General features: G+C 47.1%; 1 protein-coding gene and 2 long non-coding RNA genes across 5 annotated transcripts in view; 1 reads left to right on the top strand and 2 right to left on the bottom strand.

Moving 5' to 3' along the window:
* The window catches only part of LOC310661007 (D-serine dehydratase-like), a 32,118-nt gene extending 13,279 nt beyond the window's left edge, over window positions 1-18,839 (bottom strand). Inside the window, exons 1-4 of one of the 3 annotated variants that reach the window (XM_083406722.1) lie at window positions 18,751-18,839; window positions 16,495-16,643; window positions 13,823-14,103; window positions 10,905-11,082 (exon numbers count right to left, since the gene is read on the bottom strand). In XM_083406722.1, coding sequence (XP_083262848.1) covers window positions 10,905-11,082; window positions 13,823-14,103; window positions 16,495-16,643 — 608 coding nt within the window. In that variant the 5' untranslated portion in view covers window positions 18,751-18,839. Of the gene's footprint in view, window positions 1-10,904; window positions 11,083-13,822; window positions 14,104-16,494; window positions 16,674-18,750 lie in introns of all 3 variants that reach the window. The other 2 variants (XM_083406723.1, XM_083406724.1) reach the window with 2 other exon arrangements.
* LOC310661109 lies at window positions 151-587 on the bottom strand. The gene is made up of 2 exons (XR_014503723.1): window positions 447-587; window positions 151-293 (listed from the first exon to the last, which is right to left on the bottom strand). It is a non-coding gene; the product is annotated as an uncharacterized lncRNA (long non-coding RNA).
* LOC310661091 lies at window positions 1,000-2,941 on the top strand. The gene is made up of 2 exons (XR_014503694.1): window positions 1,000-1,118; window positions 1,863-2,941. It is a non-coding gene; the product is annotated as an uncharacterized lncRNA (long non-coding RNA).
* Window positions 18,840-21,916: the final 3,077 nt, after the last annotated feature.

Here is a 21,916-nt window from a genome sequence, read left to right as displayed (position 1 = left end):
GAGGCCTGGGAGGGCTGTGCAGATGTTTCCCCAGCTGTGGCCATTGGCTACCAACTCCCTGCGATGTCACAAGGGGCTGCAGCCCCCTCTTCCTGTGACATCACTACTTAGAAATTTCCCATATAATAAAAACATGGTACAAAACAGGGATTTCTTTTCAGAAAATGTTTATTTTGTAAAAAATTAGAAAGGCGTTTATTTAGAAAACAGGAGCTGTGTGGCTTAAGTCCTGTGGTTCTCTTCATGATTTTCACGGCTGGTCTTGGGGAAAACCTTGCTGGCTCCGGCCGTTCCTGAAAGGCAATTTGTGGGGTCAGTTAAGGAGAAGATCTTCTCCATTGCATACTCCATGGTCAGCGCTATCAAAACCCCAGAGATATTTTTGGAAAAGATGTTGGCACCGCTAAAAGGACAGAACCCAGAAGTGAAAATAGGTTGGCTATTACCTGACTGAGATGCTTGTCACATATAAAACAGCCTTATTGGAATTCATTAATTTGAGTTATTGTAAATAGTTGCTTGTTTCTGGGTCTTTCTTAATAGGTTTTATTGGATTCGCTGCTTCTGGAACTGGACCTTTAATGGCTTTTAGTCAAATACAATAAATGATTTTTTGATGAAAAGGTGATTTTTTCCTGAGATGATAACTTTCTCCCTGCATGTCACTGCTTGAAAAGATTCCTGTGCATAGATGAGACTCACTTTCATTGTTCTGTTCGTTTGTGTGTTTGACCAGTGTTGTGTGGAGGGAAACGCAACCACTGGGCTGAAATATGCCCTCCTGGGTTTCTGGTGTGGCCTTCACAGATACTGGCACAAATTGGGGAGGGGGGTGTTATATATCTCCTTGGTCAAAAGCCAAGGAGCCAATGGCTGCTGAGCTGCGCCCCTCATTGTGAGGTCATAGGGATGATGGGGATGCCTCCCCAGATGCTGCCATTGTGATGCCACAAAAACATTGGGCAGCTGAGAGGGTATAAATGTTGGCCAAGTCAAAGGCCGAGGCAGTTGCCTCAGTGGAGGCACTCAGCTCGGGTGGTCCACCGCCCCGTGGCGGCAAGCTGGCCGGAGGACAGAGGTGATCGGCTGGTGCTGGGATGCTGTGGAGCAAGGAGAAGGCAAGTTGTGGTTTACTTGCTGGTGGGATCGCACTTGAAGGTGGATGAAATTCAGGTCTGAAGCAGGGGGAGGTCTGGCAATGGACCTGGCGCGGCTGTTGGTGGTGGACGGATTGCCGGAAGGTTTGCATTCAGTGCCCTGGTTGATGCCGCAAGGCTACAAGACTGGCCGAGGGGATGCAAACGGGTTTGGAAGCCTAGTTTGTTTATTAACAGGCGGACAAACCGAGGAGGGAAGCTGCCCCTTTGGCAGCGGGTGAGTGTCCCTAGGCGGATTCTGTGGTGAGGGAGAGTTGCCCATCGGCTTCTAGTGGTGGCGCCTAGGTGAAGCCAGGTTCACATTTGGGGATGTCAGTGGAGCCCGAGAGGCCCGTGAAGCTGGCCGATCCATTTGTGAACGCTATCTGGTGACACCCACCTTTGTCTTTGGCCCTCAACCTAATGTCAACAGACCTACCTTTTGAGAATGTCAGCTTGCTGACATTCGTAGAGCTCTTGACCTTACGTCGACGGCCAAAGCGAGGAGGGAAACTACCCGGCACAGCCCTAGAGGTGGAACCCAGGGAAACCAGTGTAGTCCACTTGTGGATCTACCGCTTCAAACTGGTGGCCCTCCACTTCTGCAACCTGCCTTGACGGGGCAGGCCAGTCAGGGATGAAGTTGTCAGACCAAAGCCTGTGGATGAGTCTGGGTGGACGCTGTGATAGTGCCATCCCATCAACGTGTTTGCCTTTGCCTTTCAGGGACATCCAATGCCGGCGAGGTTTTCCCCAAGACCAGACAGTGGTGGCAAGCTAGCAAGCGGAAGGAGGCGATCGTCTGGCTTTGGGATGCTGTGGAGCAAGGAGAAGGCAAGTTCCAGTTGACTTGCTAGTGGGATCGCTACCTGAAGGCGGCCGATATTCAGCTCTGAAGCTGGCTTACGTCTGGCGATGGACCTGGCCAGGCTGTTGGTGGTGGATGGATGCCGGAAGAGTTTGCATTCCGGCTAGCGGATGCCGTGAGGCTACGCCTGTCGAAATGGGTGCAAACTCTGGTTTGGAAGCCTAGTTTGTTTATTAACAGGCTGCCAAACCGAGGAGGGAAGCTGCCGCTAGGGCAGCGGGTGAATGCCCCTAGGCGGAAACCAGTTGTGATTTGCATTTGCATTTAAATGATGTCAGTGGAGGCCCTAAGCTGAAGCTGGCTGATATTTGCAGGTGTGGACCAGCTGGTAGTGAGGAGGGAAAGTTGCCCGTTCGGCAGCTCGTGGTGGCGTCTAGGTGAAGCCAGTGTTCACAAATAGACGCCAAGGGAGGCCGCAAGGCTGATGAAGCTGGCTGCTATTTGTGGACATGGCTGGCATTCACCCATGTCTTTGGTCCCTCCATTTAATGACAAAAGGCCTAGGCCTCTTGACATTAAACGGATGGCCAAATTGAGGAGGGAAGATGCCCGGCACAGCCATGGAGGTGCTCAACTGGAGCCAGCGGACTTCACAAATAGACGCCAGCGGAGGCCGCAAGGCTGATGAAGCTGGCTGCTATCTGTGAACGGAAACTGGTTTTCCTTCATCTCCGGGAGCCTGCCCATTGCGCAGGCCTGCCAGGGGTGAAGTTGCCAGGCGGAAGCCAGGGGAGTCTGGGTTGACGCTGTCGGATGGTGGTCACCCCACTCATCTGTTTGCCTTTGCTTTTCAGGAATGGCCGGAGCCAGCAAGGTTTCCTCCGAGACCAGCTGTGAAAGTCATGAAGAGAATCGCAGGACTTAAGCCAGACAGCTCCTGTTTTCTAAATAAACGGCTTTCTATTTTTTTACAAAATAAACGTTTTCTGAAAAGAAATCCCTGTTTTGTGCCATGTTTTTGTTATATGGGAAATTTCTAAGTAGTGATGTCATAGGAAGAGGGGGCTGCACCCCCTTGTGACATCACAGGGAGTTGGTAACCAATGGCCACAGCTGGGAAACATCTGCACAGCCCTCCCAGGCCTCACAATGAGGGAGGACACACTGAGGTGAGGACATGCTGAGGTGCCCTCCCATTGTGAGGCCAGCGAGGGCTGTGCAGATGTTTCCCCAGCTGTGGCCATTGGCTACGGGCTCCCTGTGATGTCATAGACACCTACCAACTTCCTGTGATGTCACAAACAGACATGGCGAATGAAGGCAGTTTCAGGGGGGAGCAGCCCTGGGAGTTTGGGGGCAGGCAGGGCCATCCAGGGACACAGAAACGAGTTGCCAACATTTGCGCCCTTTGGGCTCATTTCGTCTACGCAGAGGCCAATAAAATAAAAAGAAATCACAACTGCTTTTGTCACCCCACCACTTATTGGTGGCTGGAGATAAGGGGCGTGAATTCAGAGGGAAATGTAATGTAAAAGGACCCCACAGTGAAAGCAGACCCTCCAAGTGCTCCTATTTTCTAGGGACAGTTGCCCAACCACAGGACTTAAGCTAGCCACCTTCATTTTTCTAAATGAATAAATAAATGCCTTTCTAATTTATGTTTTTTAAATAAAGGTCTTTTTGAATACCAATATTTTGTGCCATGTTCATTGTATGGAAATCAAGGTCCTGAGTAAGATAAAGGGGGGAAATAATAATACCTCAGCTCCAAAAACTAATGGTCTTGGAGCACTCCAAAAACTAACAAGTTTAGGGGATAGCTCGTAGTCCAGTAAGATTGTCTTCCATAAACACGGTTTTAACAGTGAGTCCGTAAGTGACTGCAGAGGCCAATTCTAGATCCACACGTCCTTCCACAGTGGGGACATTGGTTTCCGGGCGGGAGTTGATCACGGTGTGGATTTGCCAAGTGTGCCTTCCTCTTAGCACGTTTCTCCCTTGCGTCCTGAGTTCGAGTGTCTTCAAAGCCCATGACACCTTTGGTAAAGGCTGTTCTCCAACTGGAGCGCTCGCAGGCCAGTGTTTCCCAGTTGTCGGTGTTTATACTACATCTTTTAAGATTTGCCTTGAGACAGTCTTTAAACCTCTTTTGTTGACCACCAGCATTACGCTTTCCATTTTTAATGGAAGTAGAATAGTTGCTTTGGAAGACGATCATCTGCCATCCGCACAACATGACCAGTCCAACGAAGTTGATGTTGAAGAATCATCTCTTTGACACTGGTGATCTTTGCTTCTTCCAGTACACTGGTATTAGTTCGCCTGTCTTCCCAAGTGATGTGTAAAAATTTTCGGAGACACCGTTGATGGAATCTTTCAAGGAGTTGGAGGTGGCGTTTATAAGTGGACCATGTTTCACAAGTACACAGTAATTGTTGGTAGTACAATGACTTTGTAAACAAGCATTTTGGTTTCCCTGCGAATGTCCCAGTCCTCAAACACTCTGCAGAATTGGATAGAATCGTGAGCAATAGGCATGCATGCACACGTAATTTTTTATTTGTATCCTGGCCTTTCCGCAGTTCAGACCGTGATCAAGGTGGCTTATGACATGGAAAAAGCGCATAATTACAGCGTCACAAAAGTAGTCATGGAATTGCAGAGTTGGAAGGGACCCCCCGGTCATCTAGTCCAACCCCCTGCAATGCAGGAATCTTTTGCCCAATGTGTGACTCGAATCCACAACCCCAAAATGAAAAGTCTCATTCTCCACCATCTGAGCTAAATAAAACATTTTTTTAAAAAAATTGCACAACCAAACGGAACCATTTCGACACAGATCACAACAAGAGCTAGAACAAAGATACAAAAAAGCCGACAGCAAGAACCCTCCAAATATAACCGCAGCCCAAGAGTCTGTTCAACAGTCTCAGCTTTTGTAGCTGGAGTCAGTCCACGCCGAGCCTGCCCAGGCCAGGTGGGAAAAGGCTTGTAAGGCAGGGAGCCAGCCTTCCTGGACTCCCAGGAAGATGGTTTCTGAATATATGACACCCGGCGCAGAATACCTGCTTTTTAGCAAACCAAGAATCCTTTCCTCAACGAAGGCGAATATTGGAAGATTCAGAACGGATAAAAGAAAGCAATTTTTCTTTTCTTTTTTTTATTGATTTCCCCAAAAATTTAAACATACATACATACAGTGGTACCTCGCAAGACGAATGCCTTGGAAGACGAAAAACTCCCAAGACGAAAGAGTTTTTCGTTTTCTGAGTTGCTTCGCAAGCCGGATTTCCCTATGGGCTTGCTTCGCAAGACGAAATGTCTTGCGCCTTTTTTTTAAAACCGCCAATGCATTCCTATGGGAAACCATCAATACGCATTGGTGCTTCGCAAGACGAAAAAACTCGTAGAACGAAAAAACTCGCAGAACGAATTAATTTCATCTTGCGAGGCACCACTGTACATCTTAATTATACTTAATCCAATCTTAGTAACATTATTCAGTGACTTCCTCAAATCCCCCTGGCTGAATTTCAGTGTATATCATTGTAATGTTGGGGGGTATGATTCCCCCAATGCAAAAAATTACTCCACCCTCCCCACATTCACAGCCATACGCTAAACCTCCCCAGCTATTCCCTCCAGGGTGTGAACCGAGATCTGGCTTTGTGTGGGTGTGTTTGCAAGTTGTGTTGGCAAACATCAGCCACAACTTTCCCGCGGCCTTTGAAGAGGCAGCTTCAAAGGCCCTCACCTGAATTCAAAGGCCCTCACCTGAAACTAAGGGAGGAGGAAGAAGAGGAGGGACACAGCATAATTTTAGCTGGGTGCATCGTAAAAGCAAGCCAGAGAGCTTGCATTTATGGCCTTTTTAACTGGTGGAGGACATCAAGGGCAGCTGGCTTGTGTGCAGGAGTGCTTTGACCCATAAGCAGGTGGGGGGGGGGAGAGGGAGATGCCACCGAGATGCCACCAGGATGGGAGGCTAGCGTTGGGCAGTACAAGGATTAACCCGTAGGACTCGCTGCCACAAGACACAGAGATGACCACGGGGAGACGACGATCGATGGCCACTAGCCATTGTGTAAACAAAACCTGTCCTTTTTCCCTTACAGGGTATCCAAGAGCCCATATAGAGTCCTAACATAGGTTCCTTATTGGTAGGAGAAAATAACAGAGGCCAACCAGAGAATATTGAGAAGCAAAGCAGCTAGTAAGCCTGATCTTGTATTGATCTGTTGCAACAGGGTCCTCACTCACCACACGCAGGAGGGAGGAGGAACCCAGAACAATGTCGCGCAAGACTTTTGAAATTGCCACTCTGTAGATCAAGACCACCCCCAGGAACATCATACATACATCACAGAAGGGGTGTAGCTCAAGACCCCCCCCCCAGATACATCATACCTTGTTGTTGTTGTTTAGTCGTTTAGTCGTGTCCGACTCTTCGTGACCCCCTGGACCAGAGCATGCCAGACACTCCTGTCTTCCACTGCCTCCCGCAGTTGGGTCAAACTCATGCTGGTAGCTTCAAGAACACGGTCCAACCATCTCGTCCTCTGTCGTCCCCTTCTCCTTGTGCCCTCAATCTTTCCCAATATTAGGGTTTTTTTGCAGGGAGTCTTCTCTTCTTATGAGGTGGCCAAAGTATTGGAGCCTCAGCTTCAGGATCTGTCCTTCCAGTGAGCACTCAGGGCTGATTTCCTTCAGAAAGGAGAGGTTTGATCTTCTTGCAGTCCATGGGACTCTCCAGAGTCTCCTCCAGCACCATAATTCAAAAGCATCCATTCTTCGGCGATCAGCCTTCTTTATGGTCCAGCTCTCACTTCCATACATCACTACTGGGAAAACCAGAGGTTTAACTATACGGACCTTTGTTGGCAAGGTGATGTCTCTGCTTTTTAAGATGCTGTCTAGGTTTGTCATTGCTTTTCTCCCAAGAAGCAGGCGTCTTTTAATTTCGTGACTGCTGTCACCATCTGCAGTGATCATGGAGCCCAAGAAAGTAAAATCTCTCACTGCCTCCATTTCTTCCCTTCTATTTGCCAGGAGGTGATGGGCGCAGTGGCCATTATCTTCGTTTTTGTGATGTTGAGCTTCAGACCATATTTTGCGCTCTCCTCTTTCACCCTCATTAAAAGGTTCTTTAATTCCTCCTCACTTTCTGCCATCAAGGTTGTGTCATCTGCATATCTGAGGTTGTTGCTATTTCTTCCGGCAATCTTAATTCCGGCTCGGGATTCATCCAGCCCAGCCTTTCGCGTGATGAATTCTGCATATAAGTTAAATAAGCAGGGAGACAATATACAGCCTTGTTGTACTCCTTTCCCCATTTTGAATCAATCCCCTTCATGGATCACTGCCTTGCTGTGGCGAAGGGGCTTGAAGAACTCAGAGAAGCTATGAACTATGCCATGCAGGGCCACTCAAGATGGACAGGTCATAGTGGAGAGTTTTGACCAAACGTGATCCACCTGGAGCAGGAACCGGCAAGCCACTCCAGTATCCCTGCCAAGAAAACTCCATGAATAAAGACAACAGGCACTTTTCCTTAGGACGTCCCTATTTTCACTGGAGAAAAGTTGGAGGGTATGGAGTTATCCGACCCCCGAGCCATCTGAAGGCAATCCTGTATGGGGAAGTTTTGGGTTTTTTAACGTTTAATTTTTTTAAATTTTTTTTTTTTTTTAAGGCAGCCCTGTATCGGGTAGGTTTTAATGTCTGACATTTTATTATGTTTTTATACATACTGGAAGCCGCCCAGGGTAGCTTTTTATATATGTTGGAAGCTTCCCAAAGTGGCTGGGGCAACCCAGTAATATGTGTGGGGTATAAGTAGCAAAAATTATCATGACAGAACGGGACGTCCCTGTTTTCATCAGAGAAATGTTGGAGGGTATGGTAGGCTGCCCCTATTTTCAACGGAGAAATTTTGGAGGGTATGGAGTTATCTGACCCCTGAGCCATCTGAAGGCAATCCTGTATGGGGAAGTTTTGCATTTTTTTAACATTTAATTATGTCTTTTATATATGTTGGAAGCTGCCCAGAGCGGCTGGGGCAACCCAGTAAGATGTCTGGGGTATAAACAGCAAAAATTATCATTTTGGAACGGGACGTCCCTGTTTTCACCGGAGAAATGTTGGAGGGCACGCTGTCCCACCTGATTGCTCTGAATTCCCATCACATCAAAGTTCACATCAAAGGCTCTGAACTTCCAAAGGCTGGGAAAGGAGGTGCGTTTTGGAGGCCGGTGGTCTCTGCTGCAAATCCCCCTCTTTCCCGTCTGCTTTGCATGTGGGTGATTTAAAGGCCGGGCCTGGAAAGTATTGTGTCTGCACCCCCCTTGCTTTATTCTCCTCTCTCCCCCCCCCTCTCCGCCATCCCTCCTCCTACCCCTAAACTGTGTTCCACTTCCTGCCTGCAACTAATCTGAACCTCCACGGAAACATCTGAGAGGAATTTGCCCCAATAAAACAGGAAACTTTCTCATACACTCGCAAAGAGAGGGAGAGAGAGAGGGAGAGAACATTGGAAGACGTTCCGGCGATAGAGGAGTGGAATTTAAAACTACGGGACTTGTATGGAGACGGCAAAATGGACGGCAAAAATAAGAGACCCAAAAGACAAAAACATTCGTGGAAGAGCGGAGAACCTTTTGGGATTATCTGGGAAAATATTACAGCCAAAGGAAATGGCAAAGAATAAAAGAACATAATGTAGGATATATGTTAATAAGTATTATGTTTAAGATAAAGGATCTGAACAGAAACATCATGGAAGTTAAGAATGGGGAGTCAAAATGCTAAGTGAATATTGTATGGAAACAACAATATTTGTTAAGCTGTATTATTATTTGTTAAATTTGTATACCAACCTATACCTCCAGATCTCAGCGCGGTTGACAGCATAAAATACAATATAAAAAGCACAAAATACGTGATGAAAACCAAAACAGACTTAGTTGTTTCCGCTATGGACCATAAGGGACCTTTGATGCTGACAACCCACTGCCTCCTAGTGGCCACATGGAGGAAGCACACAAAATGCACGTCTTTTATAAAAAAATAAAACGACTGTACACAGAATTCTACGGGGTCATGTAGCCCAACCCCCTGCAATGCAGGAATCTCCTTGCCCAACACGGGTTCAAGCACGCGACCCTGAGATTAAGAGCCTCGTGCTCTACCAACTCAGCTATTTGTAGTCACACTTGTGTTAAGAAATGCAACCAAAGAGCGTTAATATGTAGAATCCTAAGGTTGGGATTGCTAACTCTACAGTTCTATGATTCTATAGGATCACAGGATCCTGCTGCCTTGTCATGCCCGCTAGCCTGTATCCTGGGCCCCATTGTTTGCCTGCTCCAGATCTGGCCAGCTGCCTCCCCTTGCTCTGTGAAACTAGGGCAAGATGGAGTTTGGGTTTGAATCCTCCTTCAGTGCTGAAGCTCACTGGGTGACCTTGGTAATCCAAGCGAGAGATACAGTGGTACCTTGGGTTACATACGTTTCAAGTTACAGACTCCGCTAACCCAGAAATAGTTGGTGTTTGTCCTTTGATGCTATGGCCTGTCGGCTACGCAAATAAAGTCTACTACTACTGACTCCCAGAAACAGAATTACACTTTCTGAATTTTCTAATGCTAGCTTAGTTTTAGGTAATTGTATTTAGAATCAGACATCCAAGACACATACGGTATCTGTAAGTATGTTTAGGGAAGCTTTTAATGTTTAATAGACTGCAGTGGTACCTCGGGTTACATACGCTTCAGGTTAAAGACTCCGCTAACCCAGAAATAGTGCTTCAGGTTAAGAACTTTGCTTCAGGATGAGAACAAATATCGTGCGGCAGCAGCAGGAGGCCCCATTAGCTAAAGTGGTGCTTCAGGTTAAGAACAGTTTCAGGTTAAGAACAGGCCTCCAGAACGAATTAAGTACTTAACCTGAGGTACCACTGTACTGCAATGCGCTCTACGTGGGGCTACCTTTGAAGGTGACCCGGAAACTGCAACTAATACAGAATGCAGCAGCTAGACTGGTGACTGGGAGTGGCTGCTGAGACCACATAACACCGGTCCTGAAAGACCTACATTGGCTCCCAGTACGTTTCCGAGCACAATTCAAAGTGTTAGTGCTGACCTTTAAAGCCCTAAACGGCCTCGGTCCAGTATATCTGAAGGAGCGTCTCCACCCCCATCGTCCAGCCTGGACACTGAGGTCCAGCGCTGAGGGCCTTCTGGCCGTTCCCTCTCTGCAAGAAGCGAGGATGCAGGGAACCAGGCAGAGGGCCTTCTCAGTAGTGGCACCCGCCCTGTGGAACGCCCTCCCACCAGATGTCAAAGAGAAGAAGAACTACCAGACTTTTAGAAAACATCTGAAGGCAGCCCTCTTTAGGGAAGCTTTTAATGTTTAACAGACCACTGTATTTTAATACTTTGTTGGAAGCTGCCCAGAGTGGCTGGGGAGACCCAGCCAGATGGGCAGGGTATAAATAATAAATTATTATTATTACAGTGGTACCTTGGGATGAGAACGGGATCCGTTCTGGAGCCCCGTTCGCATCCTGAACGCAACGTAAGCCGCGACGGCGCGTCTGTGCAGGTCACGTTTTGCCACTACTGCGCATGCGCGTGACGTCATTTTGAGCGTCTGCACATGTGCGAGCAGCGAAACCTGGAAGTAACGTGCTCTGTTACTTGCAGGTTGCCGCGGAGCGCAACTCGAACGCGTTCAACCCGAAGCACATTCAACCCGAGGTAAGACTGTATTATTATTATTATTATTATTATTATTAGGCCAGCCGCTGCGTCTCAGTTTGACCTACCTCATAGGGTTGTTGTGGGGACTAAATAAACAGTGTACCGCCGCCTTGAGCTCATTGGATGGGAAAAGGTGGGCTATTTAAAGCAGCAAATCAATAAATAGATCCTGCAAGAGAATGAAGGCTTAAAAGCACTCACTGCTCCATGAACTTCAGGGTCAACGCCGTGGTGGTGCGAGCCACGGCCTGGATTTCGGACGCTCCGTGGCAGCTGTAGGAATTGCCGCAGTGTGCGTATATCCCCGCCAGTTCGGTGGCCCCTTCTGAGATGGCTTTGGCGAGCTCAAGGGCAGCAGGATCCGAATACCTCAGGCCGGCTAGAATTAAAGCGGAGAAAAAGGGATGGGAGAGGTAAGGCACACAAGTTTTCTGGCTGGTGCCCGTTGGGACTTGATAGGGTGGAAAGCAAACTATGGCAAGTTCTTAAAGAAATGGGAGTGCCTGATCACCTCATCTGTCTCCTGAGAAATCTCTATGTGGGACAAGAAGCTGCAGTTAGAACTGGATATGGAACAACTGATTGGTTCAAACTTGGGAAAGGAGTACGACAAGGCTGTATTTTGTCTGCTTGCTTATTTAACTTATATGCAGAATTCATATAAGGGGTTGGATGAATCTCAAGCCGGAATTAAGATTGCCAGAAGAAATATCAACAACCTCAGATATGCAGATGACACAACATTGAAGGCAGAAAGTGAGGAGGAACTAAAGAACCTTTTAATGCGGGTGAAAGAGGAGAGCGCAAAATATGGTCTGAAGCTCAACATCAAAAAAGCGAAGATCATGGCCACTGGGCCCATCACCTCCTGGCAAATATAAGGGGAAGAAATGGAGGCAGTGAGAGATTTTACTTTCTTGGGCTCCATGATCACTGCAGATGGTGACAGCAGCGACGAAATTAAGAGACGCCTGCTTCTTGGGAGGAAAGCAATGACAAACCTAGACAGCATCTTAAAAAGCAGAGACATCACCTTGCCAACAAAGGTCCGTATAGTTAAAGCTCTGGTTTTCCCAGTAGTGATGTATGGAAGTGAGAGCTGGACCATAAAGAAGGCTGATCGCCGAAGAACGGATGCTTTTGAATTCTGGTGCTGGAGGAGACTCCTGAGAGTCCCATGGACTGCAAGAAGATCAAACCTATCCATTCTGAAGGAAATCAGCCCTGAGTGCTCACTGGAAGGACAGATCCTGAAGCTGAGGCTCCAATACTTTGGCCACCTCATGAGAAGAGAAGACTCCCTGGAAAAGACCCTGATGTTGGGAAAGATGGAGGGCACAAGGAGAAGGGGACAACAGAGGATGAGATGGTGGGACAGTGTTCTCGAAGCTACCAGCATGAGTTTGACCAAACTGCGGGAGGCAGTGGAAGACAGGAGTGCCTGGCGTACTCTGGTTCAGGGGGTCACGAAAAGGCGGACACGACTAAACGACTAAACAGCAACAACAAGGGGGCGCCTCAGAGCCAACGATTGCAGGAGTTGCTGCCAATGGAGGCAAGTCTCCCCATTTTGCTTCCATCCTCCTCCCAGCTGAGTACCACAAGCAGCAGCAAGGAGGAGGAAGCTGTGGCTCCGCCCCTTGTCTCCAAGCCCCACCCCAAACCCCAGGCTCCGCCTTGCATGGGGAGTCCATAGAATCGTAGAGTTGGAAGGAAGAATCATCTAATCCCTTCCCCCAGCAATGCAAGGATGTTTCGCCCAACATGGGGCTCAAAACCACACAACCCTGAGATTAAGAAACTCCTGCAAACTTTTCCAGCAGGGGGCCAGTCCACTGTCTCAGACCTTGTGGGGGGCCGGACTATATTTTGGAGGGGGGGGGAATGAACAAATTCCTATACCCCACAAATAACCCAGAGATGCATTTTAAATAAAAGGACACATTCTACTCATGTAAAAACACCCTGATTCCCGGACCGTCTGCAGGCTGGATTGAGAAGGCAATTGGGACGGATCCGGCCCTTGAGCCTTAGTTTGCCTACCCATGGCACTGAGCTACGTAGCTGCATGAAAGGGATGCTGAATTGTTCAACTTCCAACTTCCAAAAATGAGAGGGGTGCTAAAAAGTTGCAACTGACCGGAGAATTCAAAAGATATTTTGGTTTCGTTAATATGGTCATGGGGAAAAGAAAACACACCCTCTTTGAATTCTGTGGTTGTGCAGACCAGAACATGATTAACAGCCACCTGTTCCTTAGCAGATCTTAAAATTAGGTAAATGCAACCCCAGATGAGCAACAACACAGGACATATTACTCCGTGCCATGATTTATTTAACGGAAATAAAGCCGAAATGGGAAAAACCATGTGTGAAAAACTAAGCACAGCCTTACTGCTTTCACAGTAATTAAGCCCTCGCTTTATTGGCCAAGGGAGTCGGCGTACAGATTCCGGGTCATGTGGCCAGCAGGACTAAGCCGCTTCTGGCGAACCAGAGCAGCGAATGGAAACGCCAGAGCAGTACCTATTTATCTACTTGCACTTTGACGTGCTTTTGAACTGCTAGGTGGGCAGGAGCAGGGACCAAGTAACGGGAGCTCACCCCGTCGCGGGATTCGAACTGCCGACCTTCTGATCAGCAAGTCCTAGGCTCTGGGGTTTAACCCACAGCGCCACCCGCGTCCCTTTACCTTTTTACCTTACTGCAAATAGAGCCACAAGACGAGTCTTCCAACCACTTCTGGGTCAAATGCTGGTAGACTTAGAGTGTCTTCTCTGCTTGTAGAACAACCACAAATAATATCCTTTCCCTTCTGTTCTCCAGGGAGTAATGCCGTTCACCTTCCCGCTGGAGTGGTACCTATTTATCTACTTGCACTTTTTGACGTGCTTTCGAACTGCTAGGTTGGCAGGAGCAGGGACCGAGCAACGGGAACTCACCCCGTTGCGGGATTCGAACCGCCGACCTTCTGATCAGCAAGTCCTAGGCTCTGTGGTTTAACCCACAGCGCCACCCGCATCCCTAGTATTAAGTTCCGCGCCCCAAAATGAGATGCCCTGCGCCAGCCAGCCTGGCAGAGCGGGTGCTGGCCCTTCCCCGGCAAGAGCCCACGGTACCTCGGTGGTTCTCGCAATCGATCTTCAGCCACACTTTCCAACGTTTCCCGTGGCTCAGGGGCCTCTTCTTCAGGAGGGACAGCGCCTCGTGGCTGTCCACGAGGACATGGAAGGCATCCAGCCTCTGGGCCAAGGCTGCGCACTCTTCCACCTTGTCAAAAGGCAGAGGGTAGGCGTAGAGGATGTCGTCAAAGCCGCCATCGGCGAAGAATCGGCCCTCGGCCAACGTGGATACCACAATCTTCCTCAGGTTGCCTCCGGTCATGAGACTTCCACCCTCCCTGAGGGAAGAATGCAATTACGATTATTATATATATTCATTTCCCCCCCTATAATTTTTATAATTTAAAGCACACTGGTTCCTTGGTTCTCAAATGCCTTGGTACTCAAAACAACTTGGAAGCCAAATACTGCAAACCCGGAAGTAAGTGTTCCGGTTTGCGAACGTTTTTCGGAAGCCGAACGTGCTCCGTTTTGAGTGTTACGCTGAGGTCTATCTGTTTTTCCTCTTTATTTTGCGTTGTTTTTTGTGTGGCTCTTTTTTTGTTTTGTTTTTGTGACTGTGTGGAGCCCAGTTCAGCTACTGATGGATTGATTGTGTGACTCCAGTACATTGTTTATTGCTTTCATTTTATGGATCAATGGTCTTGTTAGATAATAATAATAATAATAATAATAATAATAATAATAATAATAATAATTTATTATTTGTACCCCACCCATCTGGCTGGGTTTCCCCAGCCACTCTGGGCGGCTTCCAACAAAGATGAAAAATACACTAAAATGTCACATATTAAAAACTTCCCTGAACAGGGCTGCCTTCAGATGTCTTCTGAATGTCAGGTAGTTGTTTATCGCTTTGACATCTGATGGGAGGTCGTTCCACAGGGCGGGTGCCACTACCGAGAAGGCCCTCTGCCTGGTTTCCTGTATCTTGGCCTCTCGCAGTGAGGGAACCACCAGAAGGCCCTCGGAGCTGGACCTCAGTGTCTGGGCAGATTGTAAAATCCATGTTAAATTTCTGTTTCAGGGGTTGTTTTTAAAAATCTGGAACGGATTAATCCGTTTTGCATTACAGTGCGCCTTGGTTTTGGAACGCTTTGGTTTTCGAACAGACTTCCAGAACAGATTAAGTTTGAGAACTAAGGTACTCGCTTTTACATCCTTAAGGTATCAGTGACTTCCCTTCTACTCTTTCCATGCATACTCCACACACACTCCCAAGCAGCCCCGGGCCCTGGCAACCCACGTCACACTACTGCCATAAACTGGATCTGCAAAACCATAAAGGCTTTTCTCTGTCGAAATTGACCGGGAAGATTAGACACCAAGAGGACAGTTGTTTTTTTTAGAAATGAATGGATTAACTTTACAGAATATATGGAGGGGCATTGCAAACATTTAAAAACGTTAGTAGGATTAGATTAGCACTTGTAATGTAATTTGATAAAGGGTACTGGAAAAGGAGACTTAATAGATTGGATAAAAGGATAGAAATGCAATAAATCCTTGGGAATTTCCTTCTGGGGCTTCTCAGGCGGCAGCACAACGCGGAACCTATCCTTTCTCCTACACATGAGAGACCAATTACCGAGTCAGTTCGGGAAACCCAGACAAGGAGTCCACAGACTGCTCAGTCTCCCAGCAGATTAGCAAAATGTGGAAGAGATCTGGCAAGCTCAATATACAAAATTCCTGCAAAAAAGCAAGGGGCAGGGTAGCGGTGGCCTTTGGGCTATAAAAGGATGATTATAAACAAATGATAGGGTAATATGCGAAGATTGAGGGGAAAGCTTTGCAAAGTTTGGAGCAGATTTCAAGCCGTCGGTGCGGGATTTCGATATCCGGTTCCTTTTTCAGGATTCGGAATTCGATTTGCAGTGGTACGTTGGTTCTCAAGCTTAATTCATTCCGGAAGTCCGTTCCAAAACCAAAGCGTTCCAAAACCAAGGTGCGCTGTAATGCGAAACGGATTAATCCGTTCCAGATTTTTAAAAAGAACCCCTAAAACAGAATTTTAACATGGATTTTACAATCTAACGAGACCATTGATCCATAAAATGAAAGCAATAAACAATGTATTGCAGTCACACAATCAATCAGTAGCTGAACTGAGTTTAACACAGACACAAAAACAAAACGAAAAAGGAGCAAAAACAAAAACACAAAATACATAGCAAAAACAGACAGACCTCAGCGTAACACTCAAATCGGAGCACGTTCGGCTTCCGAAAAAAGTTTGCAAACTGGAACACTTATTTCCAGGTTTGCAGTGTTTGGGTTCCGAGTTGTTTGAGTACCAAGTCGTTTGAGAACCAAGGTGCCACAGAAATGGAAGCAAGAAGAGGTGGATTGTGAGTTAAGATAATTAAAGGCAATAGGAATTTAAGAAATGCAGAAGAAATGATAAAAATGGTGGCTCATCAGAGGTGCTGATGGAAGTCCAAAAAGATTGTATAAGATGTGAAGTTCTGTGGAATGTATAATAATTGGTATGTTGAAATTAATAAAAATTATATATATATATATATATATATATATATATATATATATAAAAGAGAAACAAGGTACCACTGTACTTGACCTGCCAAATTGCAAGCGAGATGGTAATACGATCTCTCTCTCCGCCCCTCCTGTAATTTATTATTACAATCCAATATGGCGCCACTCACAGCGTTTTGTGGGTTTTCATGTGGGGCCTCAAGACCACGCCCAGGGCCTTGCAGCGGTCCCTCATTTTCTCGGCATTCCTCTTCGCCGTGTCCAGGTCCACGGTGAACGCCGGGCTTGGCAGCTCTTCTACGGGTCTCCCAGTCCACATCTGTCAGGAGGAGAAACTTGGCAGAAGACCCACGCAAATGGCACCAAGGATGCTTAAAGGTAAAGGGACCCCTGACCATTAGGTCCAGTCGTGGCTGACTCTGGGGTTGCGGCGCTCATCTCGCTTTGTTGGCCGAGGGATCCGGCGTACAGCTTCTGGGTCATGTGGCCAGCAGGACTAAGCCGCTTCTGGCGAACCAGAGCAGCGCACGGAAACGCCGTTTACCTTCCCGCCGGAATGGTACCTATTTATCTACTTTGACGTGCTTTCGAACTGCTAGGTTGGCAGGAGCAGGGACCGAGCAAAGGGAGCTCACCCCGACGCGGGGATTCGAACCGCCGACCTTCTGATCGGCAAGCCCTAGGCTCTGTAGTTTAACCCACAGCGCAGCACCCAAGTGGAAAGCTCAGCTGGTGCTATCAGAGCGTGGTGCCAATAACCCCAAGGTTGCAGCTATCACCAGATCCTGGTTTAACGACTGACCTGTCTGCCGATGGCCAGAGCCTCCTTCCTGACATGCAAGGTCTAAACCCGAAGCAGGGAACCGTCGGCCCTCCAGGTGATGCGGAACTACAACTCCCATCAGCCCTAGCAGGCATGGCTAGTGGTCAGGGATGATGGGAGTTGTAGTTCAGCAGAATCAGCCTGCATAGCTTGGAGTGTGCTGCTGATAACAACAAGGTTGCAGGTTTGATCCCATTTGGGACAGCTGCATATTCCTGCATTATAGAGGGTTGGGCTAGATCAGGCATAGGCAAACTCGCCCCCCCTCCCGATGGTTTGGGACTACAACTCCCATCACCCCTAGCTAACAGGACCAGTGGTCAGGGATGGGAGGAGTTGTGGTTCAGAAGAATCAGCCTGCATAGCTCAGTCGGTTAGAGCGTGGTGCCAATAATGACAAGGTTGCAGGTTCAATCCCCATTTGGGAGAGATGCATATTCCTGCCTTACAGGGGGTTGGACTAGATGATAATAATAAGAAGAAGAAGAATAAGAATAACATAATTATCTTATTATTTTTATTTTTCAAAAACCGGGCTCAGGACGGCTAACAACAAATTTAAAACTCTTTAAAACACTCTTTAAAAGCAGCATAAAATAACTCTTTAAAAGCAGCATAAAATTTGGCTGTATAATTTGGAACTAATGTGATTTGAATAATGTGATGTGATTGGCCTGCTAATAAAAAATTATTTTTTTTTTTTTAAAAAAAGATTGGGGGTGCCTGATCTAATGCAACCCTGAGCCAGTGCAGGAATCTTTTGCCCAACGTAGCCTATTAGCCACTGGGCAACCCAGCCAGATGGGCGGGCTATAAATAATAAAATTATAGTTATGTTGGGTGCCCACCAACTCGTCTCTTCCTCCTTGGGAGATGCATCCGTATCATCTCGTGTCACTGAGCTTTGAGAAGACACAAAAATCTTATCGGAAAACTCTCCTGCTTATCTTGTTCTCTGAACCCCAGTGCAAAGGCGAAGAAGGGCACGAAAGAACAGTGGCAAGAAAAATTGATGACTTATGCAGAACTCCCTAAATTGCGAGACAAGGACAACTGGGACTTTTAAGGAAGAATGGGCACTTTTTACAAATTATCTAAAAAGACAACAAAACGAACTGGGCCCCCTGGCAGGCTGTGAATAAACACACACAAATTTATTGGTTGATAACATGATAGATAGATAATGTAAGGATATGTACAAGTTTATAACATGCAGAGAATAATATGTGCTATGAAATCATAGAAAGGATCTGAGGAAAGTCTGGGGGGAGGGTCTGATGGGGGGAAAGAGAGGGGGAATAATGAATATGGTATATTTTGAGATTTTTGTTCTGCTGAAATTGTTAATAAACATTATTTATAACAAAAACAAAGGACAGGAAGGGATCTTGAAAGCACAGAGGCCAAGAAAGCAGTCAGGCAACACAATAGTATTCTTGGCTACTTCAGGGGAACAGACAATTTTGCATTTGAGGCTCAATGAAAGGGGAGGGAAATTTATCCGTCTGCAACAAGAAATGGAAGGTTTTCTTTTTGCCTGCCGGCCTGTCTTGAGACACTTAAGGAACGGAATGAAATCTTAATTTGGAAAGAATAAGTGTACCTCTTAGCAGAGTTGCTTTCGCTCAGATCCAGCTGCTCTTAAGTTGGAGTAAAGTCCACTTTTGCAGCACAGAGACAGCTGGCGGCTGAGGTCATATGACATGGGGGCGGGACATTGGGGGGGTGTTGGCTGAGCCGGGAGCCCCATTGGCTTAGCCAAAGGGGTGCAAGACCCACCTCTGCTTCCTATTGAATTAACCGCTTGCCACTCCAAAAACAAAACACAAAACCCGACATAAGTTCATGCAAAAAAGCAGCTCTAACGCTTGCATGTCTGTGCAAGACATTTTGCAAAACCCAAGAAAGAAAAAGGACTTTGTTTTTTTAAATGAGGAAATATTTAATGCATACTTTGCAAGCTTTGTGTATAGGTTTTTACATTAGTTGAACTTCTAAAGGTCACTTGAAACAACAACATGAATAAGGTTTCAAAATTGGACGGTTAAGAATATAAGATTTTACAGACATGCATGAATAAGTATATAATGGAACCAGGAGGGGGAGAGGAGGGAAGTCAATTAAGATGCATTATTTAAATTTTTGATGATGGTGTTCTTTTTATTATTATTATTATAAAATTAATAAATTGTATCTAGGTAAGGTAAAGGTACCCCTGCCCGTACGGGCCAGTCTTGACAGACTCTAGGGTTGTGCGCTCGTCTCACTCTAGAGGCCCGGAGCCAGCGCCGTCCGAAGACATTTCCGGGTCACGTGGCCAGCGTGACGAAGCTGCTCCGGCGAACCGGCACCAGCGCAGCACACGGAAACGCCGTTTACCTTCCTGCTAGAAAGCGGTACCTATTTATCTACTTGCACTTAATTGTGCTTTCGAACTGCTAAGTGGGCAGGGGCTGGGACCGAACGACGGGAGCTCACCCCGCCGCGGGGATTCGAACCACCGACCATACGATCGGCAAGTCCTAGGCGCTGAGGTTTTACCCACAGCGCCACCCGCGTCTAGCTTTGCACAAATGGCTTAGGATATTTATTTTGGGTCCTTTTTCTTCTGCTGCTATCAGTGCGACTGAGTTTAGTGCCTCAATAAGTCTGACGAGGAGGACTGTGGTTCCCAAAAGCTTGTGCCACTACAACCAACACATGAGGCTTTAAGGTGTCGCAAGAGTCTTATATAAAACAAAGAGACTTGTGTCACCTTAAACTGTATAAAAATCATACAGCCGTGCCCCTCATGCTGCATGAAGTTTTAGTGAACGGTGCCACTCAAATTGCTTAAAAATCTTCGTCGTTATATGTTTCTTCTGGTTATCCTTTTCATAAAGTTTCAAGTTGCCTCAGGGAGGGTCTCTTGCAAAGAAACAAATAAATTATGACAGTTTTGGGGCGAATGCAAAGCCCCCATAGATAGCGGGGATGCCTAGAAGGTTGCCAACTTTTTCCAAAGAAGATTAGCAAGTTAAATTAAATGAATATGCTGAAATGGCAAAATTGATAATGAGACTAAGAGGAAGAGACGACAATGAATTTCAAGAAGATTGGAAGGACTTTATTGCATATACAGTGGTACTTCGGGTTACATACGCTTCAGGTTACATACGCTTCAGGTTACAGACTCCGCTAATCCAGAAATAGTACCTTGGGTTAAGAACTTTGCTTCAGGATGAGAACAGAAATCGTGCAGCGGCGGCGCAGTGGCAGCAGGAGGCCCCATTAGCTAAAGTGGTGCTTCAGGTTAAGAACAGTTTCAGGTTAAGAACGGACCTCTGGGACTAATTAAGTACTTAACCTGAGGTACCACTGTAGTGATGTATGGAAGTGAGAGCTGGACCATAAAGAAGGCTGATCGCCGAAGAAGGGATGCTTTTGAATTATGGTGCTGGAGGAGACTCTTGAGAGTCCCATGGACTGCAAGAAGATCCAACCTCTCCATTCTTAGGGAAATCAGCCCTGAGTGCTCCCTGGAAGGACAGATCCTGAAGCTGAGGCTCCAATACTTTGGCCACCTCGTGAGAAGAGAAGACTCCCTGGAAAAGACCCTGATGCTGGGAAAGATGGAGGGCACCAGGAGAAGGGGACGACAGAGGACGAGATGGCTGGATAGTTTCTTCGAAGCTACCAGCATGAGTTTGACCAAACTGTGGGAGGCAGTGGAAGACAGGAGTGCCTGGCGTGCTCTGGTCCAGGGGGTCACGAAGAGGCGGACACAACTAAATGAATAAACAACAAAGAACTACTTGTAATTTTATTATGAATGGACAATAAGTAATTTTAGTGGTTTTTTAATTTACAATGGACATGTGGTATGTTGATAAATAATGGAGCCAAGGAAGGGACTAGGGGGAAGTCAGTTTTTTGGTTTGGTTTTGAATTTGTATTGTTGTTGTTTTATTTTTGTTAAATTAATAAAAATATTCCAAAAAAATAGAAGGTTGCCAACTTTTTCAGCGGCCCCTGCTCCTCTGCCCTCCCTTCTCCAGCATGCAGCATCCTGCTGCTCGCCAGCATCACCAAAGCCTCCTAGTTTGCTCCCCTTAATTAAAAAATATTGCAGGATCTCGGCCCCCCCCCCCCCGCCCCAATATATTCATCCCAGGGCTTCTGCAATCCCCAGCTCTTCAGTGCACGCCGGGCAGGATGGGGTTAACTCTGCCTTCAGCTGAGATTTCAGAACAAGCCGATTGAGCCCGACCGCGCAACTTCTGCGCCTCGTCCCGGGAGGAGAGCCGCAGAGCTGCTCCGGGCCGGGAGCACTTAATGGGCGCGCATGCGCGAGCTGGCCCCGTCCGCCGGCGTTTATTCTTGTGGTGGCTGTCTCGCCCGCGCGCCGTTCTTTTCTAAGGGATGGCTGCGCAGCGCCACCTGCCGGCAGGTGCGAGGAGAGCACAGGCTCGTTCCGCTTCTCTGACCTCTGCTGCAACCCAGGGCAAGTTCTGGGATTTTGCAGAGCAGAGCGCAAAATAAAATAAAATAAAATAAAATAAAATAAAATAAAATAAAATAATGCACGGTGAGCGGTTTTTTGCAGCTCTTGCATGGTTGCAATTGCGGAGGAAAGGTGTTCTGCAGCTGCAAAGCCCCCGTTGCAAGTCTCAGCATTTTCCTGCCTGCAAGATTTGGCAGGAGAGAGGGAGAGAAAGCAAAGGAGATGCGTTTCTCTACAGGCAGGCAGCACCGGAAAGCAGCAGGAGCAGGAAAGAAGAGCTGGGGAG

This window comes from Podarcis tiliguerta (genome assembly GCF_965153285.1).
Source record: "Podarcis tiliguerta genome assembly, chromosome: 12".
Taxonomy (NCBI): Eukaryota; Metazoa; Chordata; class Lepidosauria; order Squamata; family Lacertidae; genus Podarcis; species Podarcis tiliguerta.
The sequence above is the reverse complement of the archived record's forward strand: the minus strand, read 5'-3'. Positions and strand labels throughout refer to the sequence as shown.